The 26,146-nt window shown below is 37.5% G+C and overlaps 1 protein-coding gene across 4 annotated transcripts in view; it reads left to right on the top strand.

The window, feature by feature from the left end:
• EXOC6 (exocyst complex component 6) overlaps positions 1–26,146 on the top strand; it is a 205,854-nt gene that overhangs the window by 164,755 nt on the left and 14,953 nt on the right. For all 4 annotated transcript variants that reach the window (XM_067709983.1, XM_067709985.1, XM_067709986.1 and 1 more), the window contains one exon: positions 4,815–4,888. In XM_067709983.1, coding sequence (XP_067566084.1) covers positions 4,815–4,888 — 74 coding nt within the window. The remainder of the gene's footprint in view (positions 1–4,814; positions 4,889–26,146) is intronic.

Below are 26,146 nucleotides of genomic sequence, written 5' to 3'. Positions count from 1 at the left end.
GCCTGCTGATGCAGGGGACACAGGTTCGTGCCCCGGTCCGGGAAGATCCCACATGCCGCAGAGTGGCTAGGCCCGTGAGCCATGGCCGCTGAGCCTGCGCGTCCGGAGCCTGTGCTCCGCAATGGGAGAGGCCACAACAGTGAAAGGCCCGTGTACCGCAAAAAAACACAAAAAAAAAACAAACCAAAAAAACTATCCTTAATGGCATGACTGAATGACAAAGATATCATATTAGGAAGTAGGTATTATTAAATAAAAATAATAAAAAGTTGGCACAAGGGAGGAGAACAAAGAAACCCCCAAATATGACAAATCATATAAAATTGAGAATCTGCTTGAGCCAAGAAGGAATCTGAAGACAAACTTAAAGCTATTCCAAAAATCAGTCATCAGTTCTTTAAAAAGTTCAGATTGAAATCTACCTCTAGAATTATTGGGACCATATTAGTATAAATGAATTATTTGTATTATTATTTATTCATTCAATGCATTTACTGAACATCTCTTGTACACCAGGCACAGAGTATATAAAGGTTAAAAAAAAAAATCTCTATTTCCTGTGAGCTTCGTGTTTAGTGGAAGAAGTCACAATTTAGTTTCGGCTGAAGGAAACATTTGGAGTATTCTTACCCACACTCAGTTATTTTGAAATAAATACACTAAATATGCACAGAATGTTCTAGGTTTACACTGTCTAGTAGTCATATGCGACTATTCAATTAAAATTAAATAAAACTAAGAATTCAGTTCAGCTCAGATATAGAACATTTCTATTACTGGAGAAAGTTCTGTTGGACAACATCATTCTAGATCTAATCAATAAGATAGAGAACGTATCAATTACCAGGATTGGATGGCATCCCCTTAGAATTTATTTGTTCATTTGTTCAATTTTCCTTCATTCACTTAAGAAACTTTTATTGCCTACTCATTATGTATCAGGCATTATACTAGGTGATCGGGATATAAAAATGGAAGTATATTTCCTACCCTCAGGGAGTTCATGGTCTGGTGGGAAAACCCAGACAGATAAACAATTATAAGAGAGCAAAATGGGTAGTATAGTTAGGCTGTGTACAGAAGTTGCAGGGAGATCACAGAGGAGGGACCTAACCCAGGCTGCAGGGTAATGGAAGTCTTCCACAGAAGACGTAGATTGAATGGAAGGATAAGTAAGAGTTACCCAGTGGAAAAGAAGAGGAAGGATGCTCCAGGCAGAAGAATCAAAGGTACTCGGTAAGAGACTGTGGCATATACAAGGAAGTGCAGGTGGTTTGGAATGGAAGGAGTTTAAGGTGCCCCTAGGAAGGTGGTAAGAGATGAGGCTAGAGAGATAGACAAAGGCCAGGTCATAAAGGATCTTACTTGTCCTGCTTTATTGTGAAGGTGATGGGGAACCATTGAAAGGTGTTAAACTGTGAAATGGCATAAATCACATTTACATCTTACTGGGAGAAGTAGATGGAAAGGTGGCACACAAGAAGCAGAGAGACCAGATAGGAATGTATTTTAGTAATGCAAACAAGAAATGATGATAGCTTGAACTGAGGTAGAGATAGATTCAGACTGAAGATACTGTAGAGGATAAAACCAACAGGATTGACTGCATTTGAGTTTTAAAGAAGTAAAGGAAAAAATATGAAGCCTCCTATCCCTAAAAAATATTTGAGAAAAGACCTGAGAGCTATAAACTAGTGAATTTCACTTCCATATTGGTTAGGTTCTTAGAAGAGATGGCATAAAAGATGAGAGGCTGAATACTTAATCAGATTCTGGATCAATGAATTGAATGTCAGGAAATCTAAATTAGCTATGTGGTCTGGGCAAATCACTTCAATTTTAATTTTTCTGCCCTATAAAATGAAGAACTTGGTGAGTTTTAAACGGAGCCTTCAGAGGACTGTTGGAGATATTTCAAAGGGGGGTGTCTCTTTCTAGCTGCAAGATTTTGTGATCCATCATCTGCATGCCCTGTTTACTAAGATAAATTATTATGATGATTAAAGAAGATGGCATGTGAGAAAGTGCTTTGTAAGCTATAAAGTGCTATATAAATTTATGGTACTATTATAATTTTGACTCTAAGCTCTTTGGATTAATGCCAAGCAATGGGGCTTATTAAACTATAGTATCTTAAATAGGAACTGAGAGAGAAGAAAAATGACAGATTATTTTCAGTGTAGAAAAATTCTGGAAGATTAAGTGCATAATAATCGAAGTATAATTGAAATTGAGTTGATTTTTATGCCTGATATATAAAGTAAGTCTCTCTGTATTATAGGAAGTCTTTATGTGTGTATGTATATGTGGTGATGGTAGAAGCTGAGCTAACATATACAGCCTTGATTAGAGACCATTAAGGAATTCATAGTTAATTGTTACTTGGAAACAGTAGCCTGAGACTTGCCACGAAAGCCAATGATATGCTGGATGGTCTTAAGAAAAGTACTTTTTAGATTAAAAAAAAAATCTTTACTTTTAATAAGCTATTAGAATTTTGCTTGTTATTTTTCAATTAAGATCTCATGTTACTAAAAAGAGGCAATTCAATTATCTGGGCAATGGTAGGGGGTGATGGAGTTGCCACAGTATGAAAGTATTCTACTTTTCATTGTATGAAAAGACAGTGATGTGAGTACTGATTATAGTAAACAATGAAAAATATGGTTAGATTTGCTTGAATGAATCTTAGTTTTCTGGAAATAGGGGGCCTGAGAAAGGTGAATGTAGTCACCTATCTAATGGCCATAGCTACTTAGTACCCAGCAGAGAACCAAGAAGTAAGGAGGGAAATGGTGTAACTGAGTAACTGAAAGGTACATTTACTCAAAGGCATATATAAACTCATTCACCTACTTGTGGGAGAGGCCCATGCTCAGGCTGTATTTGCTCTTACTTTAGATACTATTCTAGTAATTGATTAGCTTACCTACCTGCTCAAGAAGATTAAAGATAACATAATAAGAGATGAGTGAGAGAGGAGGGAGTAAGAATTTATGTTAAAACTGTAAGAGAGAAGGCAGAAAAATTATTAAAGATAGACACAAGAACTCAAACAACACAGCATTCTGAGCTATTTAATATAATAGAAAACAGCTGTTAATACCGTAGCAGCCCTGGGAATTTATTGTATAGAATAAAAAGTGTTCTTAATGGTTATCAATGAAGAGAATTAAGAAACGTTTATATAGTGTTCAGTATTCTAAAAAAAAAAAGATAGGGAGGGCTTCCCTGGGGGCACAGTGGTTGAGAGTCCGCCTGCCGATGCAGGGGACACGGGTTCGTGCCCCGGTCTGGGGAGATCCCACATGCCGCAGAGCGGCTAGGCCTGTGAGCCATGGCCGCTGAGCCTGCGCGTCCGGAGCCTGTGCTTCTCAACGGGAGAGGCCACAACAGTGAGAGGCCCGCGTACTGCAAAAAAAAAAAAAAAAAAAAAAAAGGGAAAGTATTATGATGCAGTTTAAAATTTTATCAAAAAACGCTTACGATGAAAAAAAGTTTTGATGCTTAAAGCAAAAATTATAATTAACTTAAAAACAACATCAACAAAAAAAACTTAATTTGAATTCTTCATCCTCCAAAAATGCCAAATAAATTAAGCTGTGCTAGGCTTTCATCTATTTATCGTTTTTAGATGTTGATTTTTGAGCCTTTCTAAACTATATTTCACGCAGAATATACTAAAGTTAAGAATTATATTTGTTATTCCAAGATCTATATAGGCTAACAGTGTAAGTGGTTTCTAAAATACTGGCTCAGATAAATTCACAAATGGAAAATCCATAATACTCTCTAAGAAAACTCATATATTAATGGGGAGGGAGAGTGGTGGCAGGCGTTCATATTCTTACGAGAAGCATGTGTGTAAAATGATAGGGCCTTTTTTATGAGCCACAAGGCTTTTGTTTTCAAAATAACTAGTATTGAGATTGTCTTCAACTAACTAAACAAAGCTATGTTACTAGTATTAACTTTTTTTAAGTACAAAAAAGTTGTTGAAAGAGATTCCCTGGTGGTCCATTGGTTAGGATAGGCGCTTTCACTGTGGTGGCCCTGCTTTAAATCCCTGGTTGGGGAACTAAGATCCTGCAAGCCATGCGGTGTGGCCAAAAAAAAAAGTTTTTGAAAAATATCTTTCAAAATATTTTTCGTCTAAAGATATTAAGAAATCTGTCTTAAGAAATCTATTTTGTCTTAAGATGTCTCTTAGTTTTTAAAGAGGTGGGATTCCATTATGGAAAAAAATTATTTAAAAAAAATGAACAGGCATTCCTACATCATCCTCATTTTGCTACCTTGAACATTTTACTTGCTGTAAAATGTAAAACTGCATGTAAAACTGACTTCTTACATGGCTGCCTATTATCGCTGTTAGCTAGAGTAGGATTTGTGTAGAGCATATTCTGTAACAAAGCAGATGTTTTGAAATATGTTGACAACCGTGCAATTGGTATAGTTTCAAAATGCTTCTATAATCATTCACTTAAGGCTAAAAAGAGAAAACTTTTCTTGATTGAAGTATATTACTACCCTTGAACTTTTACAAAAGTTAAATGGATAACCATTTAAAATTTATTGTAATTAAGGATTAGAGTAATTAAATGGCAGATTGGAAGTTTAAAATTATTAAAATATTCGTGGTAATGGGTGTGGAGAACATTCTCAGTGGTGAAAATTGAAGGTTATAAATAGTCTTCATTTGAAATGATTACTTGTAAATATTATAATGCATTTGTAATGAGTAGAAATTAATTTAGTGGTTAAACCCTTGTATATTTTGCAATCTTGTTTTTATTCTTTTTTTTTTAAAATAGTGTTTGCCAGCTCTGAGCCCGTTCCAGGATTCCAAGGGGATACTCTGCAGCTAGCATTCATTGACCTCAGACAAGTAAGATGTAATAATGTACTTCTCATTTATTGGTTTCTACTTCTCACCTTTTTTTTTTTAAATGCTACAGGAATGCTTGTTTGCCTTGAAAAAACTTTTCTTTAGAAAAGTGCTTCTTTTTTTTTTTTTTTTTTTTTTTTTTTTTTGCGGTACGCGGGCCTCTCACTGTTGTGGCCTCTCCCGTTGCGGAGCACAGGCTCCGGACGCGCAGGCTCAGCGGCCATGGCTCACGGGCCTAGCTGCTCCACGGCATGTGGGATCTTCCTGGACTGGGGCACGAACCCATGTCCCCTGCATCGGCAGGCAGACTCTCAACCACTGCGCCACCAGAGAAGCCCTAGAAAAGTGCTTCTTTGATAACTGTATTTGGTCCTTCTTTTGAACCTATACCCATTCAGTGTCTCAACTTCATGGGGCATTCTTATTGGTGAATATTTAACTTAGTTATTACTTGCAAAGCACATGAATAAATAAAAACTTTATACTTTGGTTTAATAACACTTGAAGCTTAAGTTATTTCTTAATGATTTCATGGTCGTATATGAAAATTGGTAGTGTAACATTAGTTTTAGGACCCAAGTTAAATGTAAATTATTACAACCTAGAAAGGAACCCCTTGCTTAAAATGTTGTCAGTGTAAAGAATGTTATTTTTATAGTTTTTCTATATGCTTCCAGAAAGAAGGATAAAACTAATTTTTAAAGGTAATTAATTATACATTTATGTAATTCTTTTCTAGTCACATAACTAAGTATAATAACAAATATGATTTTTAAATTTCTTCTATTCAGTTTACTCTTTAACTTCTCTATTGTCATTTTCTTTATTTTCTTCATATTACCTTTTTCCATCTCCCTCATAATTTTGCTTCTTATTCGTTTCTTCCTCTTTCCTCCTCCCTCCTTTTTCTTTTTCTTTCTTAATCATAGGATTAAGGAGCTTAATAAAGCTGAGAGGCACAAGAGTGTGGAGGAGGGGTAGATCCAAGTTAGAGGGCTTAGGAGTGCTAAGATTGACAACAGGCGTGACTGCTGCCCTTGGCAAGAAGACCCAAATGGAGATGGAATTAAAAGAAAGTCACTGTGATATCAGTCTATTAATGGTCCCATCCCCTTTGAGGGATGGAGATAACTGGAGATGGGGCTCCACCATTGGTATGAATAGAACTCTTCCACAGTGATGTTTGGAACAGGACCATTGTGAGCAGTTAAAGAGCTCTTATTTTAATAAATGTTTGAACACAGAGCTGCTTTTTCTAATTCCAAGCCAGTGTTCAATAAATATTTATGAAATGCTAAGTATTGATTATTTGGAGAGAGGAGATACGGTTGAAATAGACACAAAAGTAATATAAGAGACAGTTTCATCCTTATGGAGCTTAACAATCCTTTAGAGAAGTACAATACCCACAAACTGGCTAGGAATACTTATAAGACAGTGAGTTGTATGGAAATAACTGGTATTTCAAGTCAAGTTTAGAAGAAAATTGAAAAAGCCGTTCTGTCTCCCAATTATAATCTGTAAAGCACTGAACAACGCACTTATGAAATATTTTCATAACATAAATATGAAATAACCTAAATATTTTTATAACCTAAATACATATGAAAATGTATTCATATTTATTCTGTTTACAATTGGTGCTCATGTATTATGCCAAACAAGAAACACTATTATGAGTGACCTAGATCTACAGATGGTTAGCTTTACTAAGTTAAGGGGAAGATAGTAGAAAATGAAGAAAGTGGATTCTGAACTTCCATTTCAGTTTATTAGAAGGTATTCTTACTATTGAAGGTAGATCCATTTTCTTTACAAGGAGTTCTCTCTGTTGCTGTCCTGTTGCCCCTAATAAGATGATATAGAAAACTGAGTCCTTTACCAAGGTGGAAACAGGTTTGGTGGTATATTCATTTCCAAATTAGGTTATGACCACTTACATGAATATTATCTCCAGTCCAAAGAATATGTGATTCAAGGATAGCTCCCATTATATACAAATAATCTGTTCACAGAAAATTTGAAATTTATTGTTTGCTGTTTTCTCAGTTTTGTATGAATTTTTATGCTGTTAACTAGCTTGTAATCTCATTGTAGGATTGTAGATGGGATCACATAATTTAAAAAAATTTTTTATTAGAGTATAGTTGATTTACAATGTTGTATTAGTTTCAGGTGTACAGCAAAGTGATTCAGTTATACATACAAATATATTTATTCTTTTTCAGATTCTTTTCTCATATAGATTATCACAGAATATTGAGTAGAGTTCCCTGTGCTATACAGTAGGTCCTTGTTGGTTATCTTGTCTTGTATATAGTAGTGTGTGTATGTTTATCTCAAGCTCCTGATTTATCCCTTCCGCCAGCGTTTCCCTTTTGGTAACCATAAGTTTGTTTTTGATATCTGTAAGTCTGTTTCTGTTTTGTAAATAAGTTCATTTGTATCATTTTTTGAAAATTAGATTCCACATATGAGTGATATCATATGATATTTGTCTTTCTCTGACTTACTTCACTTCATATGATATTCTCTAGATCCATCCATGTTGCTGTAGGATCACATAATTTATAAAGCTGTTGGCAAAGATTCTGTTCCTTGATTTGTCCAGGTAGGTAGTTAGTTCAAAGCAGAAAACTCTGATCCTAGGTACTTTCTTCCTTCAGACACAATCATCATTTCACAGCAAAGAAATCCTCTTTACAAGCATATGGCTCACTAGGGAATTGTTATGAAGGCAGACTTATAAATATTAATAAACATCTCAAATCTTTTTGGTTGATTTACTTATCAAGTAGTGCACTTAGAGGCATTAAGTCCTGATTGACATTTCCTCATCAAGGTAATTTCTTTTCTTTTTTAAAATATTTATTTATTTATTTATTTATGGCTGCATTGGGTCTTCATTGCTGCGCGCGGGCTTTCTCTAGTTGCGGTGAGCGGGGGCTACTCTTCGTTGCAGCACATGGGCTTATCATTGCAGTGGCTTCTCTTGTTGTGAAGCATGGGCTCTAGGCACATGAGCTTCAGTAGTTGTGGCATGCAGGCTCAGTAGTTGTGGCTCGTGGGCTCTGGAGCGGAGGCTCAGTAGTTGTGGCGCACGGACTTAGTGGCTCCGTGGCATGTGGGATATTCCCGGACCAGGGCTCGAACCCATGTCCTCTGCATTGGCAGACGGATACTTAACAACTGCAAGGTAATTTCTTTAAGAGACTTAAGTGAATAACAAAGTCTATTATGAAACATTTAGAATTCTGAAATCTATTATGACAAGTATATAGAACTGTTAAAAGATTTATATAGAAATAACTAGTTAATATAAAACACAGTTTTAAAGTATGGTAGTTAGTATGCAGTGGAAGTGAGTAGTGGATAGAAAATTTTGATGAGCTAATTTTTGACATATTAATTTTTCTAGTCTTAACAGAGGCTTAAATTATTTTCTCTGATTATTAATGTTAAAATTTAATTATGCTATCTTCTTGTACTTTTGTATTCTAAAACAAGAAGAGGGACTTCCCTGGTGGCTCAGTGGTTAAGAACCTGCCTGCCAGTGCAGGGGACACGGGTTCGAGCCCTGGTTCAGGAAGATCTCACATGCCACAGAGCAACTAAGCCCATGTGCCACAACTGCCGAGCCTGCACTCTAGAGCCCACGAGCCACAACTACTGAAGCCCGCGTGCAGCAGTGAAGACCCAACACAGCCAAAAATAATAAATAAACAAACAAGAAGATGCAACTAATTCTTTTTTTAAAAAATTAATTTATTTATTTTTGGCTGCGTTGGGTCTTTGTTGCTGTGCGTGGGCTTTCTGTGGTTGCAGTGAGCAGGGGCTACTCTTTGTTACAGTGCACGGGCTTCTCATTGCAGTGGCTTCTCTTGCTGTGGAGCATGGTCTCTAGGTGCACAGGCTTCAGTAGTTGTGGCACGTGGGCTCAGTAGTTGTGGCACGTGGGCTCAGTAGTTGTGGCTCGTGGACTCTAGCGCATAGGCTCAGTAGTTGTGGCGTATGGGCTTAGTTGCTCTGCAGCATGTGGGATCTTCCCGGACCAGGGCTCAAACCTGTGTCCCCTGCATTGGCAGGTGGATTCTTAGCCACTGCGCCACTAGGGAAGTCCCGATGCAACTAATTCTTGTCTTCAGCTACTGGACCACTGTGATATAACTTGAATTTTATGATTTGAGAGGCCTGGATTTAATAATTTGATAATGATAGTTATTTTTTACCTATATTTGTTTTTCAAATTAACTTACAAACAGTTTAGTGGTGAAATGCCAAGTATGGGAATTGGCCAAAAATAAAATTCATTTTGAAAACTTTAATCTCATATGAGGTGATGTAATGTTTTTTATCAGTATCAGTGATTATTTAAATAAGGATACCTTAAGTTTCAGTAGTGTTTTTATGTTCCTGACTTCATAAAGATATTTCATAGCAGCATATTATTTTAACACTTTTATGTGAAGTAGTATATCACCGAACATAAAGAGGGTGCTAACACTTTTATTTACATTTCAGTTGAATTTCTGCACTTTTCCTTTTTTTTTTTCCCTGGTCTGTGATCCATTTCTGTCTTAATAGGGCAGCTGACAGTTCTTTTCAAGTATACTTAGAAAGGCAAAAAAGCCCTTTTCATAGTACTTATAAGGGGTCATGCTTCTGTTTTTTAGTTTGAATTTGATACTGCTTCATGAATTGCTGGGTATGAAAGATTAGGAAGTAGGTCTAGTGGTCAAATTTTACCTGCCCACCCGGACTTTGCCCTGAGGTCAAACTCCTGATATTTGCTGTTCTGAATAGAGGAGTTGATGACAAGTATGAGCTGATACAAGAGGAAAGTTAGAACCATATCAAAGCTGAAGGCAAGAGAATTGGGACTCAATGAGAGACTGTAGCTAAAAGATGGATCATCAGAATTGCCCTCTTCTAAAGAAAAGGAAATAGCTGACCTGTGAGTGAAAAGACTTTATCATCCTGCCAATCACATGCTTGCTAATGGAAGCCAGTTATCTCAACAACATTTTAAGACCTACTGCCCCAATAGACAATGTGGAGGATTAGCAGTACTGGTACTGCATTATGTGAGCATACTACTTCACTCAATTTTAAACGTGCCGTTTGAACATGATTTGTCTGTGTATACATGTTTTATAAGTAAAGCCTACCATCCTTCTACCCCCAGTTCTGAAATGAAGTCGCTAATTGGTGAAGGACTTTGGTATACTTACTTGCATCTGTTTTCTTTCACAAAGACCATCTCTTTTGTTAAATGTAATCTTTCAAATGGATTTCAAAAGAATTTTAAAATATGTAAAATTCTTTTGACAATGTATGAAAACCTTAAAATTTTTAAACTGTTTTTATTATAAGACTCTTTGTATAATGTATAGTATTCAGTGATACTTTTTAAAATAACTCGTTCTTAATACATAGCAAGATTTCAGTAAATATCACTGGAAAGTGAGGTGTCCCATATAACTGAATTTCCCAGGAAACTAAAGATTAGGTTTTTTTGTTTTTGTTTTTTAAATTTTATTTATTTCTGGCTGCATTGGGTCTTCACTGCTGTGCGCGGGCCTTCTCTAGCTGCGGTGAGCAGGGGCTACTCTTTGTTGCAGTGCACAAGCTTCTCTCCGTGGTAGCTTCTCCCGCTGCGGAGCATGGGCTCCAGGGCCCGCGGGCTTCAGTAGTTGTGGCTCTCGGGCTCTAGAGCACAGGCTCAGTGGTTGTGGTACACAGGCTCAGCTGCTCCACAGCATGTGGTATCTTCCCGGACCAGGGATGAAACGCGTGTCCTCTCCATTGGCAGGCGGATTCTTAACCACTGCACCACCAGGAAAGTCCACTGAAGATTAATTTTTAATCACCAAAACTCTAAAAATGTAGCCAATTTAGCAGGAAACTTTAAAAATGTATCTCTCACTTTGATAGCTTCTTATTGAACATATTTCTCACAGTAGACTGAGCATCCATGGCTCACTAATAATCCTAATACTAAATCCTCTTTACCTGGTCCTATTTCACTTTGTGATAAGTTAGACTGGCAAGATATTATTGCAGCACTTGACAATATCTTGATAATCCTTCAGACAATATGGAGAGGTTGAGGTAGATTGGATGATAATACAATTAAGTAGGTTTGAAGCTAATAAAACAGTTTCTTCCCTAAAGAATGTTGGCTGATGTATCTTTTCACCGTATATTTTCCTGAAGTGTCTTTCCAGGAACACTGATTTCTCAAGATGAGAAAAGATTTCTTTAAAAAAGATTCCAAGTCAGCTAAGTTTGGGAAACACTTTGTACTCGAATCCCCTCTTAGAGACTTACCATGTGCATTAGAATTGTAAGGACTGAGAAATGGTGCAGTAAACCTAAACTCATCACAGAACACATCCCTTACTAATTTTGGCTTGTATTACATGAAATATACTTTGGGAAATACTGCTTTAAGTCAAGATTCTGGCAGCACCTTCTAGATGTCTGTCTTGGACAGTTTGGGATCAACATATTTTTTAAATGATGACTTGGATAAATACATAGAAGAAATATGAATTATTTGTACAGATTACACAAAGCTAGAAGAGTTACCTAAGATGATAGAAGACGAAATCAAAGTGCTCTCAGTAGTCTTGAGTGATAAGCCAAAGCCAAAAAAGTTAAATTTAGCAAGAAAAATATTAAGTGCTGTATTTAATTTTTTTAATTAAATTTTTAAAAATACAGGATGTAGGAAATCTGACTTATATTATGAAAAAGACCTGGTCATTTTAGTTAACTCCAAATGAACCAACAGCGTGCTGGGAATTCTTAGACTACGCTAATCAGAGTGTGGTATTTGGGTTATTAGACCGCTGTGCTTTGGGCTGTTAAGACTGTGCATGATGGTATGGACGCTCACAAATTGGAGAGCACGTAAGAGAGAACTACAGAGGTAGTGAGTGATCGGATACCTTGTCCTATGAAGAGCCTTTTAAAAATCTGGGAATAGGGAACCTCCGTGGCGGACCAGTGGTTAAGAGTCCTCACTTCCACTGCAGGGGTTGCAGGTTCGATCCCTGGTTGGGCAACTAAGATCCCATATGCTGCACGGCTAAAAAAAAAAAAAAAAAAAAAAAATCTGGGAATATATAGTCTAAAGCCTTAGAGAGGTATGCCTTTGTAGTGCAAATCACATATGTGGTTCTTATTAGCTTACATATGAGCCATTTTCTTTTTCTATACCATTTTCTTCTGCCTGTTACAACCCTGTGCCATAAAAATTACAATTTTTCTTTCTCTATCTACGATTAGATTCCATTTTCAAGTATTTTATTTCAGGCAAAATAGGGAAAAGAGGAGTGATCATTCCTCTGAACTATATTTAGAGAATTTGAGAGAGAATTCGAATTGTGCAAAATATATATGGATCTCATAGCACTTTTCAAATAAATGTTTTATTGAAATATAACATACATTCAGGCAAATCATACTATTGCTGATTTTTGACAAAGTAAATACATCTCTGTAACACACAGATCAAGAAAAAGAACTTGACCAGTAAGTACCTCAAAAGAGACCCCTACCCCTTACTGCACTTCTCCCTCTCAAAGGATAGCAACTATTGTTACTTCTAACACCACAGATAAATTTTGTCTGATTTTGAACTTTGTATACATGGAATCATGCAGTATTAACTTTCTTTTTTAAATTTAATTTTATTTATTTTTTATACAGCATGTTATTATTAGTTACCTATTTTATACATATTACTGTATATATGTCAATCCCAATCTCCCAGTTCAACCTACCACCACCACCCCTGACCCCAATATTAACTTTTTGGTTCTGCCTTCTTTTGCTCAATATTATGTTTGTGAAATTTATCTATGTTGTTACATGTAGCTATGGTTCATTCATTCCCTTTGCTGTGTAGTCTACCATTATATAAATATACCATAATTTATACATTCTACTATTGATGGACATATGAATTGATTCCAGTTTTATTGTTACAGATTGAACTAACATGACATTCTTTTGCATGTCTTTTGGTGAACAGACCCATTTTTGTTGAGATATTTACCTAGGAGTGGAATTGCTGAGTCAGGGGGGTAGGTATATGATCAGTTTGAATAGACACTGTGAAGCAGTTTTCCAAAGCAAGAATATTAGTTCGTACTTCAGCCAGCAGTGTAGAAGAGTTCTTGTTGCTCTGCATCCTTGGTATCACTTGATATTAGTTGTCTCTTCCTTTTCAGCCATTCCAGGGAGTATACAATAGTTTTACATTGTGGTTTTAATGTGCGTTTCCTTGATGACTTATAAAATTGAACTTCTTTTCATTTATTTATTGTCTATTTGAATATCCTCCTTTGTGAGTAAACTTTTCAGGTTTTTTGTCATTTTTTTCTATTGGATTGTCTGCTTAATGATTTCCAGAAGTTCTTTGTATATTCTGAATATGAGTCCTTCCTTTGTCAAATGTGTGTATTGCAAGTATCTTCTCCTGCTCTGTGGCTGGTCTGTTCACTCTTAGTGGTGGCTTTTGATGAATAAAAGCTCATAATTTTGATGAAATCCAATTTATCATTTTTTCCTTCATGATTAGTTCTTTTTAATGTCCAGTTTAAGAAGTCTTTGCCTTCCCCTGAAATTGTAAATGTTTTTTTCTAAAAGTTTTATTGTTTTATATTTAGGTTTACAATCCATCTGGAATTGATTTTTGTGCATGGTATGGGGTGTAAGGTTCAAGATTGATTTTGTTCCACATGGTTACGCAATTGACCCAGCACCATTTTTTGAAAAGAATTGGCTGTCATAGCATTTTTTAAAATAAATTTATTTATTTTTATTTCTGGCTGCGTTGGGTCTTCGTTGGAGCACGTGGGCTTTCTCTAGTTGTGGGGGGCTACTCTTCGTTGCGGTGTGCGGGTTTCTCATTGCGGTGGCTTCTCTGGCTGCGGAGCACGGGCTCTAGACGTGTGGGCTTCAGTAGTTTTGGCACACGGGCTCAACAGTTGTGCTCGCGGGCTCTAGAGCGCAGGCTCAGTAGTTGTGGCGCACGGGCTTAGTTGCTCCGCAGCATGTGGGATCTTCCTGGACCAGGGCTTGAACCCGTCTCCCCTGCATTGGGAGGCGGATTCTTAACCACTGCACCACCAGGGAAGTCCCTCTCGTAGCATTTTAATGTAAAATAGTTATAAAACACAAGACTTTGAAATATAAATGATATGTGCTTCTAATATACAAGTAAAATGCTTTCTGTTGTCCCCTAGCTAACTGTATGCTTATATTTCATGATTCATGCCATTCCCCATTAGCAAATTAGTTATCAAGTTGAGGTTTTAAAATAGCAGCCTAACTATACCCCCACCACATCAAAGGTATTTTTAAAAATAAAGCAATTCTAGAGCAAGTATTCATAACAATTCAGGTAACATAAAAGAAAAAAGCTAAGCTACAAGCCCATGAAGACAAGAATCATGCCTTTTTTGTTCACTACCATACATGTATTACTTAACCCTATTCCTGGCACATAGTAAACAATCAATAAATGTTGAATAAGTGAATGCAAATTATTCAGCTATATTCAAACATATTTTTGGTGTACAGAAACACCTTATTTGGAATTGGGATATTACATGTAAGTTAATGTTCCATGTAAAGAAACATACTTTAAAAGCAGTAAAAAAATTTTATTTCCATTATTTTTGGTGGGAGTATTTCTAAAAATACATGACACATTTCTTTGCCTTCTCAAGTAAACGTGTAAGCATTACAAACATTTCTTGATTTACCTTGGTGATCATTAGGGATACTAAAATAATAATGTGTTATTTCTAAGAAATGTTGTCATTGCTCCAAACCCAACTGTTCTTCTATGGATGAAGAAATATTTTGAACAGGGGAATTATAGGAATTTAGACAAAGGCACTATATGCCTTAATTGAGTGATCAGCAATGACTAAATATAGAGCAGAACTTAAATAAAGCACCATGTCCTAAACTTCTGTTATTTGAAACAGTGAGTCATGAAGAAAGTAAATTATAGACAAATAATTTTAGGAAATCCTGAATATTGTGTTCCTCTCTTGTAAATTCACAATTTCATTGGCACATGAAGAAAGTAAATTATAGACAAATAATTTTAGGAAATCCTGAATATTGTGTTCCTCTCTTGTAAATTCACAATTTCATTGGCACATTGAAGGCTTTGAGAAGTCCTATAATAGAGGTGTATCCCCTTTTTCCCCCCAAACCTGTTTGAGTACTAAATACTTTTCAAAAAAGAATCTCTTACTATCCTGCAAATCAGTGTTCTGTGGCACACAGTTTGCAAACACTGAATCATGTGGACCACTATTGCACTGCGTTACTCTGTGGATTCCTAGAACTATGTTCTGGTTAAAACATAGGGCTCTGAAAGCAAAAAGATAAGCCTTTCAGTAGATAGATGAAATTTAAATATTAAAATACAAATAATACAAAAGTGATGAAAATAGTAGAAAGTTTTCAAAAATAATTTGTTGAACTTCCTCTTTTTTAAAACATTCAGACGATTTTATGAAGGATGGTAATTACTAGAGGATTAATGCTGCTTAGATTCAGTAAACCAGTCAGTCAGTCATAGAGAATAACTTGTTTTTAAGAAGCATGAGACAGTAACACAGGATTGCTTGTGAAGAATGAAGAGATTAAAGGGGGAAATTAAAATACCAGCTCATATGGAGTTCAGATCCTAACAGTTGTCAGATTCCTTAGTGAATCATCAAGGCTATTGTTATTGAGCCACAGTATGCATACTTGGAGAGAAATAAAGAATATATTTGCTACTTCCCCCCCTCCCCCTTACTAATACACTGTAAATGAGATGGGAAAATTTTGAAACAGATATTTTGATAAAATAATCAAAGTACGTTCTATATTTTGTTTGTTATAAAGAGCATCTCCTAGTATTAAATACATTTGAAGTGACTTTTTTCGAGATAACTGTACCTTTCCTTAAGACAGAAAACCTAATACCTTCCAAAATAAGAATCTTAAAACAAAGCCAAAACGTCACAAAGAAGATAGTATTACTACTTAGTGGTACTAAAAACATGATGAAAAAACTTCAAAGTCCTTTAGAACTTACAGAAATTTTTTGCCTAGATGGTTTACTTTACACATTAACTTAGCTGTAAGCACCTTCAGATACAAAAAGAGAAGGGGTAGGGGAACAAAAGCTGCTTTGTTCAGTTTGCCTCTTTTACCTGTCACCAAGTCCTCCCTAGCAGGCAAAGGAGGAGCTGTACACCTAAAAAACCTCTTTTACCTTCCATCACTTCTTTGATCTGACATAATTTAAAGAATATATTTTTTAAAAGTCATTTTGTGACCCATACATGCATCTTTTTATTAATGGCACCCAGGGAAGATTCTCTGTGTCCCAGAAGAGTCAATGGACCATTCTGAATATTAAGCCAATTCTTTTTAGTTTTTTTTTTTTTAACTTTATCAATTTTTGGAATTTGACTATCCATATCCTGATCCAATATGATCTCATATAGTTGGAACAGGAGTATAGTATATGCCATTTTTAAAAAAGGCAACCCATAAAACTACTTCAGATCTGTTTTCTTATTTATATATGTCATCAACATACATGTCATTTTCTTTCATGATAAATCCCAAATCTGGGCTTCTCAGTACCATATGCTACATGAGGAGACTAAGCAGCTATTAGCTGTGACTATTGCTCATTTGACTTCTCCGATATTCTACCACTTCGTAGAGAAATCTGTTAGGAATGATTTGTAGCTTTTTACTGTTTTTTTTTTTCCTTCAGCGTTCAACTCCACGAGCAGGAATTGGTTATAACATAGATTGCATTGCATAAAGGTCCTTATGTGCCTTTAGATCAGGGGTTCTAACCTGGGGATCACAGGTTGGTTTTAGGAGGCTTATGCAAAATTTTGTCTATATGTGCATATTTCCGAGAAGAAGGTCCAATGTTTTAATAGATTCACAAAGGCATCATATATGACCTAACAACAGTTATCTCACCATCACTGCTCTAGGGAAACGGAAAGCTGTCCAGATGAAGCCAGATCACAAAGAGCTGTCCCATTTCCAGAGATGTCTTTATTTATTAAACAAATACTTGAGCACCTGCTCTGGGCACTCTTTTAAGTGCTGCTGATACAGTGGTGAAAAAGATAGGCAAGATCCCTGCTCTTAAAACTTGTTTTGTTGGAGGGAGATCCATAACAAACAATGATAATTTCAAACAGCTTTATATAGAATTTCAAATACATTTAGATTCTGTGAGAAAAATAAAACTGGTTAACGTGAATAGTGACTGGGAGTTAGTGGACCACTTCAGATTGGGTTGTCAAGGGTAAACCTCTTTAAGGAGTAGGTATCCGAATGAAATTAGGAGATATGGGGAAATAGTATTCCTGGCAGAGGGAGGAGCAAATGAAAAGTCCTAAGGTGCTGTCAGGGAAGAGAAAGTATGGCTATAGTGTAGTGAGCAAGGGGAAGAGAGGTGCAAATGAAATTGGGAAGGTTATCAGAGCCAAGTCATGTAGGACCTTGAGGGCCTTGTTAAGGAGTTTGGGATGTTATGTGTGATGGGAAACCATTCAAGGATTTTAGGCAGGTTAGTATCATTCTCTGATTTGCATTTGAAAAAGATTTTGCTGGCTATTCTAAGGAGAATAGATTGAAAAGGGACAAAATTAGAATCAGGAAGAACAGTTAGATGATTATTTTCGTAGTCTAGGGTATAGATGATTGATTGCTATTACTTAATTACTGATGCTGTGGTTCACTATATTTCACAGTAGCTTCTTCATGCAGACTCAGAGGTTTCTGTTTTCAATATGAGAAATGGTTGAATTTATCCACAGCAACTAGTTTGTTTTTATCTCAAATACTGTGAGTTATCCAACTAATTATATTTTCTTCTTCATTACGGAGGTAGAATGCTCAAATATATAGGACAGAATCACGTGCATTTTGTATACTAACCTTATCTTCTCTCCTGTCTTCACTTTCTCTTGGCCCTGACTTTTCTCAGTTATTAAGCTGTATTTATCTTTTTTTTGTTTGTTTGCGGTACGCGGGCCTCTCACTGCTGTGGCCTCTCCCGTTGCGGAGCACAGGCTCCGGACGTGCAGGCTCAGTGGCCATGGCTCACGGGCCCAGCCGCTCCGCGGCATGTGGGATCTTCCTGGACCGGGGCACCACCCCGCGTCCCCTGCATTGACAGGCGGACTCTCAACAACTGTGCCACCAGGGAAGCCCAAGCTGTATTTATCTTGCATGTCTTTTTGTAAGTTGCTTTAAGATGCCTTTGGAACAAGGCAGTGTGTAAGTAAATTAAACATTTGTTAGCGGAATCCTAGAACTGTTTGTAGTAAAAGGCATTATGTATGGATGGATTTTCATTTATTGCTTCATTTACTAATTCATTTATTCAAGAAATGTTTATTGAGTGCCTTATGTAGCCAGCCACTGGGGAAACAGAATTGAACAGTAGACAATAAAATAAGAGCTAGACAATAAAATAAGAGCTAGAGAGATGAGTTAGTTGGTATCAAAGAAGATAAAGTTGAAGATAAACATGACTATTAGATTCAGAAAGATACCTTGGCTGAAAGGATGGAAATTAAGGAGTGTAGCGAGAAAGCCATTGAAGAATCCAAATGGTGTGTTGAGGAGGACATTATCATGTAGGAAATCAGGAAATAGGATGGATTCCTGCTTCTCCTAATAACTACCGTGTGCTGTTGGGAAACTATTTCCTGAACTATTTCAACCATATATTTTAATGATTTAATGAAATCTGTGGGGGAAAATGGTGTATAATTTACTTTGGGGAGAGATCTTTTTCATCGCATGCTTAATCTTTGTTGTTAAAATCAGTGAATTGTGTGAAATTTGCATTGCAGGTGTCATTAGTTGATTGAGTCAGAAGTTCCCATCTCTTTGTGTATACCATACTTCATCTGGATGATGGCAAGGCTTGTGTGCCAGACCTATATCATGTTAAACTATGAGGAGCATAGTTCCTTCTAACAATATTGCTGAATAAGGGAAGTACCCTGGGAACCCACTTCCTTGTTCTCTTTATCCTCCTCACCTAATTTCTTCTACCCTTTTATATACATAGTCAGACAGTCTCTCTCTAACATGCCCCCAAATGGTTATAAAATTTAGGAAAGAAGTTCAGATGTACTTCACCAGAGAAAGATAGGAGAAACCTGTTAAATATATACTTGTATTTGACCCAAACTGAACAACTTTGGATTCTACCTAAAGGGACATGAATGAGCCTTGTAAGTTATGAAGGAATTGTTAAGCCATAATTCTTGCCTTGGAGACTGGGTGTCTGCCAAGACTTTACTTTGAAATTTCTGTCTTCTGTTACTAATCTTAAGGCATCATAACATACAATTCTTTTGCCACTAGTCCAGTTTATTCTTTTATGATGAGGAAGAAGGCACTTTTAAATAACAATTATTTCCACTATAATTAAACACATCTTCTTTTGTTTGCATTGTATTTGTTACTATATTGTATACACACTCTGCTTGCTTAAACATGTCCCTGTGACTACTTCACAGGAACTTTCTTTAGAAGTTTTAAAGTCTTTGACTTCTTAAAGTATTAATGGGATTTGCCAAAGTTGTAGTATCCAAATGTTTGACTAGATATGGTAGCAGGACAACAGCTTGTTCACACAGCTCCTCCAGCAAGCATTTTTTCCTTAGACAATCCTAAATTCATTTGAAGTGCCAAAGAATTAAAGGAAGACGTTTTGGGGTTTACTCCTGAATATAACAAGATCAGACATCTCACAAAGTTTACCTTTAAGGTCCAGATATGAGAAAAGTATGCTGCCCTTTGGGAGAGCTTAGATTAGGAAGGATTAGGCTGTACCTAAATGACTTTTGCCTTTCAGTGTCATAATTCTGGTGCCTTACAGTTTATGTGCTTAACTAGGTATGTAATTTATGCTTATACCTTCTTCAGTTATTGATATAAATTTTGAACTTAGATTTTTGTGATTATTTTAAGGGTAAAGGTTTAGAGCTGTTTTGTAGTTTGGAAAATTACCCTCTAAATGATTTTTTGAAAACGGGAAAAAAATCAAACCAACACCATAATAATTACAAAAGTGATACATGCTCACAGTTCTTTTTTTTTTTTTTTTTTTTTTTTTTTTTTTGCGGTATGTGGGCCTCTCACTGTTGTGGCCTCTCCCGTTGCGGAGCACAGGCTCTGGACCTGCAGGCTCAGCGGCCATGGCTCACAGGCCCAGCCGCTCCGCGGTATGTGGGATCTTCCCAGACCGGGGCACGAACCCGTGTCCCCTGCATCGGCAGGCGGACTCTCAACCACTGCGCCACCATGGAAGCCCTTGTTTTTTTTTTTTTTTTTTTTTTTAAGTAATTACAGACTCTCAAGAAGTTACAAATATAGTTAAGAGACATCCTTTGTATACTTCACCCAGTTTCCCCCAATCGTAATTTTTTGTATAGCTACCTACAATTATAAAAATCAGGAAGTTAACATTGCATGCTTCCTGTTTAAAACACACAGAAAAATCGAACATGAAGAAGTGTATAAAAGGAAAGCTCTCATTTTTTCCTCCTCTTCAACCTCTCAGAATCATTGGTGTGTTTCCCAATAGACTTTTGTTTTGTTTTGTTTTTGCGGTACGCGGGCCTCTCGCTGCCGTGGCCTCTCCCGTTGTGGAGCACAGGCTCCGGACGCGCAGGCTCAGCGGCCGTGGCTCAGGGCCCTAGCCGCTCCGCTGCACGTGGGTTCCTCCCGGACCGGTGCACGAACCCGCGTCCCCTGCATAGGCAGGCGGACTCTCAACCACTGCACCACCAGGGAAGCCCCCAATAGACTTTTTTAAATGTACATTTAAACACACACACTTGCACCCGCTTGTGTGCACACGTGTAGAATTCTTTGCTTGAGGGGGGAAGTGGATCATATACGCTAAAATTTACATTTTTCATGCAACGCTACATGATTTCATATTGGTAACTATGGCTCTACTTTACTCTTTTTCACTTCTTCATAACATTCTATCATATGAATATACCATAGTTTATTAAACAAGTTCTCTTTTGTTGGACATTAAGGAGTCTCCAGTTTTTCTTTCTTTTTTCTTTTTTTCTTTTTAATATTTATTTATTTGGCTGGATCGGGTCTTGGTTGCGGCATGCGAGATCTTTCGTTGCAGCACGTAGGCTTCTCTCTAGTTGTGGGGCATGGGCTCTAGAGCGCGGGCTCAGTAGTTGTGGCAAGTGAGCTTAGTTGCACCGCGGCATGTGGGATCTTAGTTCCCCAGCCAGGGATCAAACCCATGTCCCCTGCATTGGAAGGCAGATTCTTAACCACTGGACCACCAGGGAAGTCCCTCCAGTTTCTCTACATATAAGTAATGCTGCAGTTAATATCCCTAGGCATCTATATTGAGCAATAGTGTAAGTATTTTTACAGCCCTTTAGAAGTGGAATTACTGGGTACTGCCAAAATAATGCTCAAAAAAATTATACCAATCAGAGTTTTTATTTTATTTTATTTTATTTTATTTTATTTATTTATTTATATATTTATGGTTGTGTTGGCTCTTCGTTTCTGTGCGAGGGCTTTCTCTAGTTGCGGCAAGTAGGGGCCACTCCTCATCGCGGTGTGTGGGCCTCTCGCTATCGCGGCCTCTCTTGTTGCGGAGCACGGGCTCCAGACGCGCAGGCTCAGTAATTGTGGCTCACGGGGCTAGTTGCTCCGCGGCATGTGGGATCTTCCCAGACCAGGGCTCGAACCCGTGTCCCCTGCATTGGCAGGCAGATTCTCAACCACTGTGCCACCAGGGAAGCCCCAATCAGAATTAATTTTAAGAGAAATGCTTAAGTTAGTAAATATGACAATAAACAAAATTAACAGATTTATGGGGAAAAATTATTTGTGTAATTGTGCATTTGGACAAATAGGGAATATTCCCTATCTATAAGTATTATAGTATGATTAATTTTGAGGTAAATTTTCAATGTGTTACAAAAGGAGTGAGTCTTTGTCTCCATAGACTGGGAATTATAAGCCAGTGCATAATGTACATAGAGGTAGTCCCAAATCTAAATGTTTTTAATCATTGATATTCTTGCTATTTTTTTCACTGATAGGGATAGGTTAAAATTTTTAGAATAGTCTGCCAGCAATAAAGAATAGTAATATTCTGGCTTTTAATAAATATTATACATCCACTAATTATTAGATATAAAATCAGTATTTGACACTTTCCAAAAGGGAACTTTATCCTTCCTCTCAAAATTAATTCACATTTTTGCCAAAATTCCAATTATTCATTTATAAGAAATAATATTTTTCTCTAATATTTTTTCTTTTATTAAATAGAAATGTTTCTCTTTTTTTAATATAAATTTATTTTATTTATTTATTTATTTTTGGCTGTGTTGGGTCTTCATTACTGCGTGTGGGCTTTCTCTAATTGCGGCGAGCGGGGGCTACCCTTCGTTGCGGTGCACAGGCTTCTCTTGTTGCGGAGCACGGGCTCTAGGCACGCAAGCTTCAGTAGTTGTGGCTCGCAGACTCAGTAGTTGTGGCTCATGGGCTCTAGAGTGCAGGCTCAGTAGTTGTGGAGCATGGGCTTAGTTGCTCTGCGGCACGTGGGATCTTTCCTGACCAGGGCTCAAATGCGTGTCCCCTGCATTGGCAGGCGGGTTCTGAATCACCGTGCCACCAGGGAAGCCAGAAATGTTTCTCTTTTTAATTATAGATTTCTTTGAGTTGTGAGGATAATTTATGAGAAGTTTAAATATTTAAATGCTTTGTCAGAAAGATAGCAATAGTGTAGTTTGTTTCACATACTAATGAATATTATAACCAGAAGCACCATATTCACTGTTACGATTTTTTTGCTACATATAACAAAATCACCTGGATTGCCCATACTATATTTGGTATATCTAATGTGAAATCTTACAGCAGTGTTCTAAAACACCTTACCAAGCATTCTTTTTGAAAGCAGATGGGTTATACATACAAATAAAAAGAAATCCTGTGTAAATTAAGCCATCCTAAATAAGTTGTTTAAGCACTTAATTTATAAATTGAGGAAATTAGTTTTTAATCCTACTTCACATATAAATTTGAACAAGACAATCTCTCTGAAACTTGGTTTCTCCTTTTATAAAGTATAGAAAAGCCTCCACTTCACTGGAATGAGATGTTCAAGTGAAAAGTTATACACAAATATGATTAATGGGCTGAAATAGAGATAAAGAAAAATTAACAGGTGATTTGTGAACTTTGTGTAAAGACTATCAGGATCCACTCGGTAATCTATGTGTGAAAGTGTCCCAGAGTCAGGCTATATTTGTGCAAAGCTTTTCTAGTAGTTTAAATTAGAAGCTTTTACATGTGCGTTAATTTCTCTGCTTTTCCTTTATGGCTGTGTTTTGTCACAGAAAAGACACAGTCCTTAAACTTTTGCATCTCAAAGTGTTCTATGAAATGTAATTTAGTTCAGTTCAACAAACTTTTATTGAGTATCCTAAAGGAGAGGTAAGACAGATTACCATGCCCTTGAAGGACTCATAATTTGGTTGGAAAGTGAGAACAGACATAACCCCGAAATTAGGTATATGTACATATTCCAAACTTTAGGAAGTTCTCAGTTGTCTATAGAGCCACCCATCCTCAAATTTAGATGGCTCGGGGAACTCAACACTGCCAACATTCAGCTAGCACTTGGAAGGGATGCATTCCGCTCTTACATGTTTATAAAACCATGTATTAAAATAAATTTAGATTAGTGTACTTTAGGTCAGTAGTGACTTCTTAAGAGCCAAGTGGATAATATAGTCATGATGAAAATTTTTGCTAATATATATTGAAAGGCTGAGATTGCTGAAGGGATTATTTGGCTTGAGAATTAATCATTATAGTATTTATGCCTGAACTTCCTTCTTAGGTATACATTACAGTGCTTAGTACTTAATGTTAAGTGACAGTTTAGTCCCTAAAGTGTGTTACAATTTATAGTTCTTTATCTTTGACTCTTGTGTTTTCTTAAATGTCAGATCATCTTCCAATTACCTTCGGTCTGTGACTCAATGGTTTTCATGGTCATGAAATCCTAATACTTGAGAATTAGAAGGGATTTCAGAAAATCTAACCAGAGCTCCTAGAAGCTCTCCCCTTAACCAGGACCCTTGCTGCTGCTCCAGATGTCTTGAGATAGCCCACGTTCAAACAGAGGCCTCTCTGCTCTTTTGAAAACTTCATGGCAGCTTTCACCATTTCTTCCTGAGTCTTGGTCAGACATTGTCATTTCTGACACTTCCCAACCATGCATCCCTCCTTCTAGATGATTAAATATTTGATTGCTCAATAAAGTTAAGCACTTTCTCCCTCTCTTTCCACTTACTTTCTCCATTCCTTCCCACCTCCCAACCTTTTTCCTGTCTCATTCCCTCATTGTTCTGTTTACTCTGTACCTGCTCACTTCTCGCCCTCTTACACCTTCATTCCAATGTAAATGGCCCTACAGCTTTTACTGTGGGGCAGAATGTTTTCTCTGCCTCCTTGTTGTAGAATTCTGAGAGTACTGCTAAGCCCATAGCCCTCTCTAGTGGTAGCCATGCATTCTTCCACGGGCTGCACTGTGTGAATGAGAGATTGTTGTTCTCCTCGTTCCCCATTTCAATTTATAGAGCCATGTTTTTCCACTCTTGAGTGAAAGCTCCAGCCCCTTTCAGCCTCCTTCATGCCTCTCTATCACCGTCAATCTCTCGCTGTTGCTTTTACAATCAGTTTATCTGTATTCACGCTCATCCTCACTTTCCCTCCTTCAGACTCAGATGATAGGTAGCCATTTTATTCAAGGCTCTCTCATCTTCCTATGCCCTTAATGCCATCTTTTTTTTATGGGACTTTGTTTCATTACTCCTCTACCTTTCCTCTGCTTTATCCTTTTCCTAACTACCTTAGCCTAAAAACATGTTCAGATCTTTCCTATCTGAGAGAAGGAAAGAGAGAATAGAGTATTTTCTTCTTCTTTTTTTTTTTTTTTTGGCCGCACTGTGCTGCAGTCAGGATCTTAGTTCCCCAGATCCGTGACCAGCGATCGAACCTGTGCCCCCTGCATTGAGAGCGTGGAGTCTTAACCACTGGACTGCCAGGGAAGTTCGAGAGTATCTTCTCTAGTCTCATTCTAGCTATTTCCAATCTCTTTTTTCTCTCCTTTGCACCCAGTTTCCTTAAGAGAATGATTTAGAAGGGATTATGTCCGTACTTCCTCATTTCTCAGTTCATTCCTCAACCCAACCTGCTTTGCTGCGCTGCTAACTAAAATAGTATTCACTTAAGTCACTAGGGAAGGCCAGTAGACGTTTTCAGCCCTTATCTTACTGGTTCTTCCTACTGCGTTTGATAATGTTGATCACATCCTCTCTCAAATTCTCTCTTCTTCAAAGGCTGTCCTCTCTTAATGTTCTTTGTCTGTCTCTTTTGTGGCTTTCTTTTCCTGCTGCCTAAATGTTGGTGTCCCTGAGGTTTCTGTTCTTAGGACACTGTTCTCTATCCACTTTACCGGGGTGAACTCATCCGTTCTCATCGGATCTCTGGCACAAATACTGTATGCCTTAGATACATATCTAGTTGTTTGGTAGACATTTCCAATGGGATGTGTGTCTTGTATCCTGTGTGGCCAAAGCTGTCAACTCATCATCTTCCCTCAATCTCGAATCAGGTCTTCTTTCCATGTTCTCTGTTCTGGTTGATGGCACCACTCTGCTGTGTCCCACACCTAGTCATTCATCATGTCCTAGGAATTTTTCCTAAATATTTCTATTTTTTGTTGTTGTTGTGGGTAGGAGTTTATTAATTTATTTATTTTTGCTGTGTTGGGTCTTCGTTTCTGTGCGAGGGCTTTCTCTAGTTGTGGCAAGCGGGGGCCACTCTTCATCGCGGTGCGCGGGCCTCTCACTATCGCAGCCTCTCTTGTGGAGCACGGGCTCCAGATGCACAGGCTCCGTAGTTGTGGCTCACGGGCCCAGTTGCTCCGCGGCATGTGGGATCTTCCCAGACCTTCCCAGACACGGGCTCGAACCCGTGTCCCCTGCATTAGCAGGCAGATTCTCAACCACTGCGCCCCCAGGGAAGCCCCCTCCTCAATATTTCTTAAACCCAGCTACTTACTTATCTGTTCTGGTGTATTCCAGTCCTTAACCACTGGACTGCCAGGGAAGT

This window comes from Pseudorca crassidens, chromosome 16, assembly GCF_039906515.1.
Source record: "Pseudorca crassidens isolate mPseCra1 chromosome 16, mPseCra1.hap1, whole genome shotgun sequence".
Lineage (NCBI taxonomy): Eukaryota > Metazoa > Chordata > Mammalia > Artiodactyla > Delphinidae > Pseudorca > Pseudorca crassidens.
This window is presented reverse-complemented; position numbering and strand designations above follow the sequence as displayed.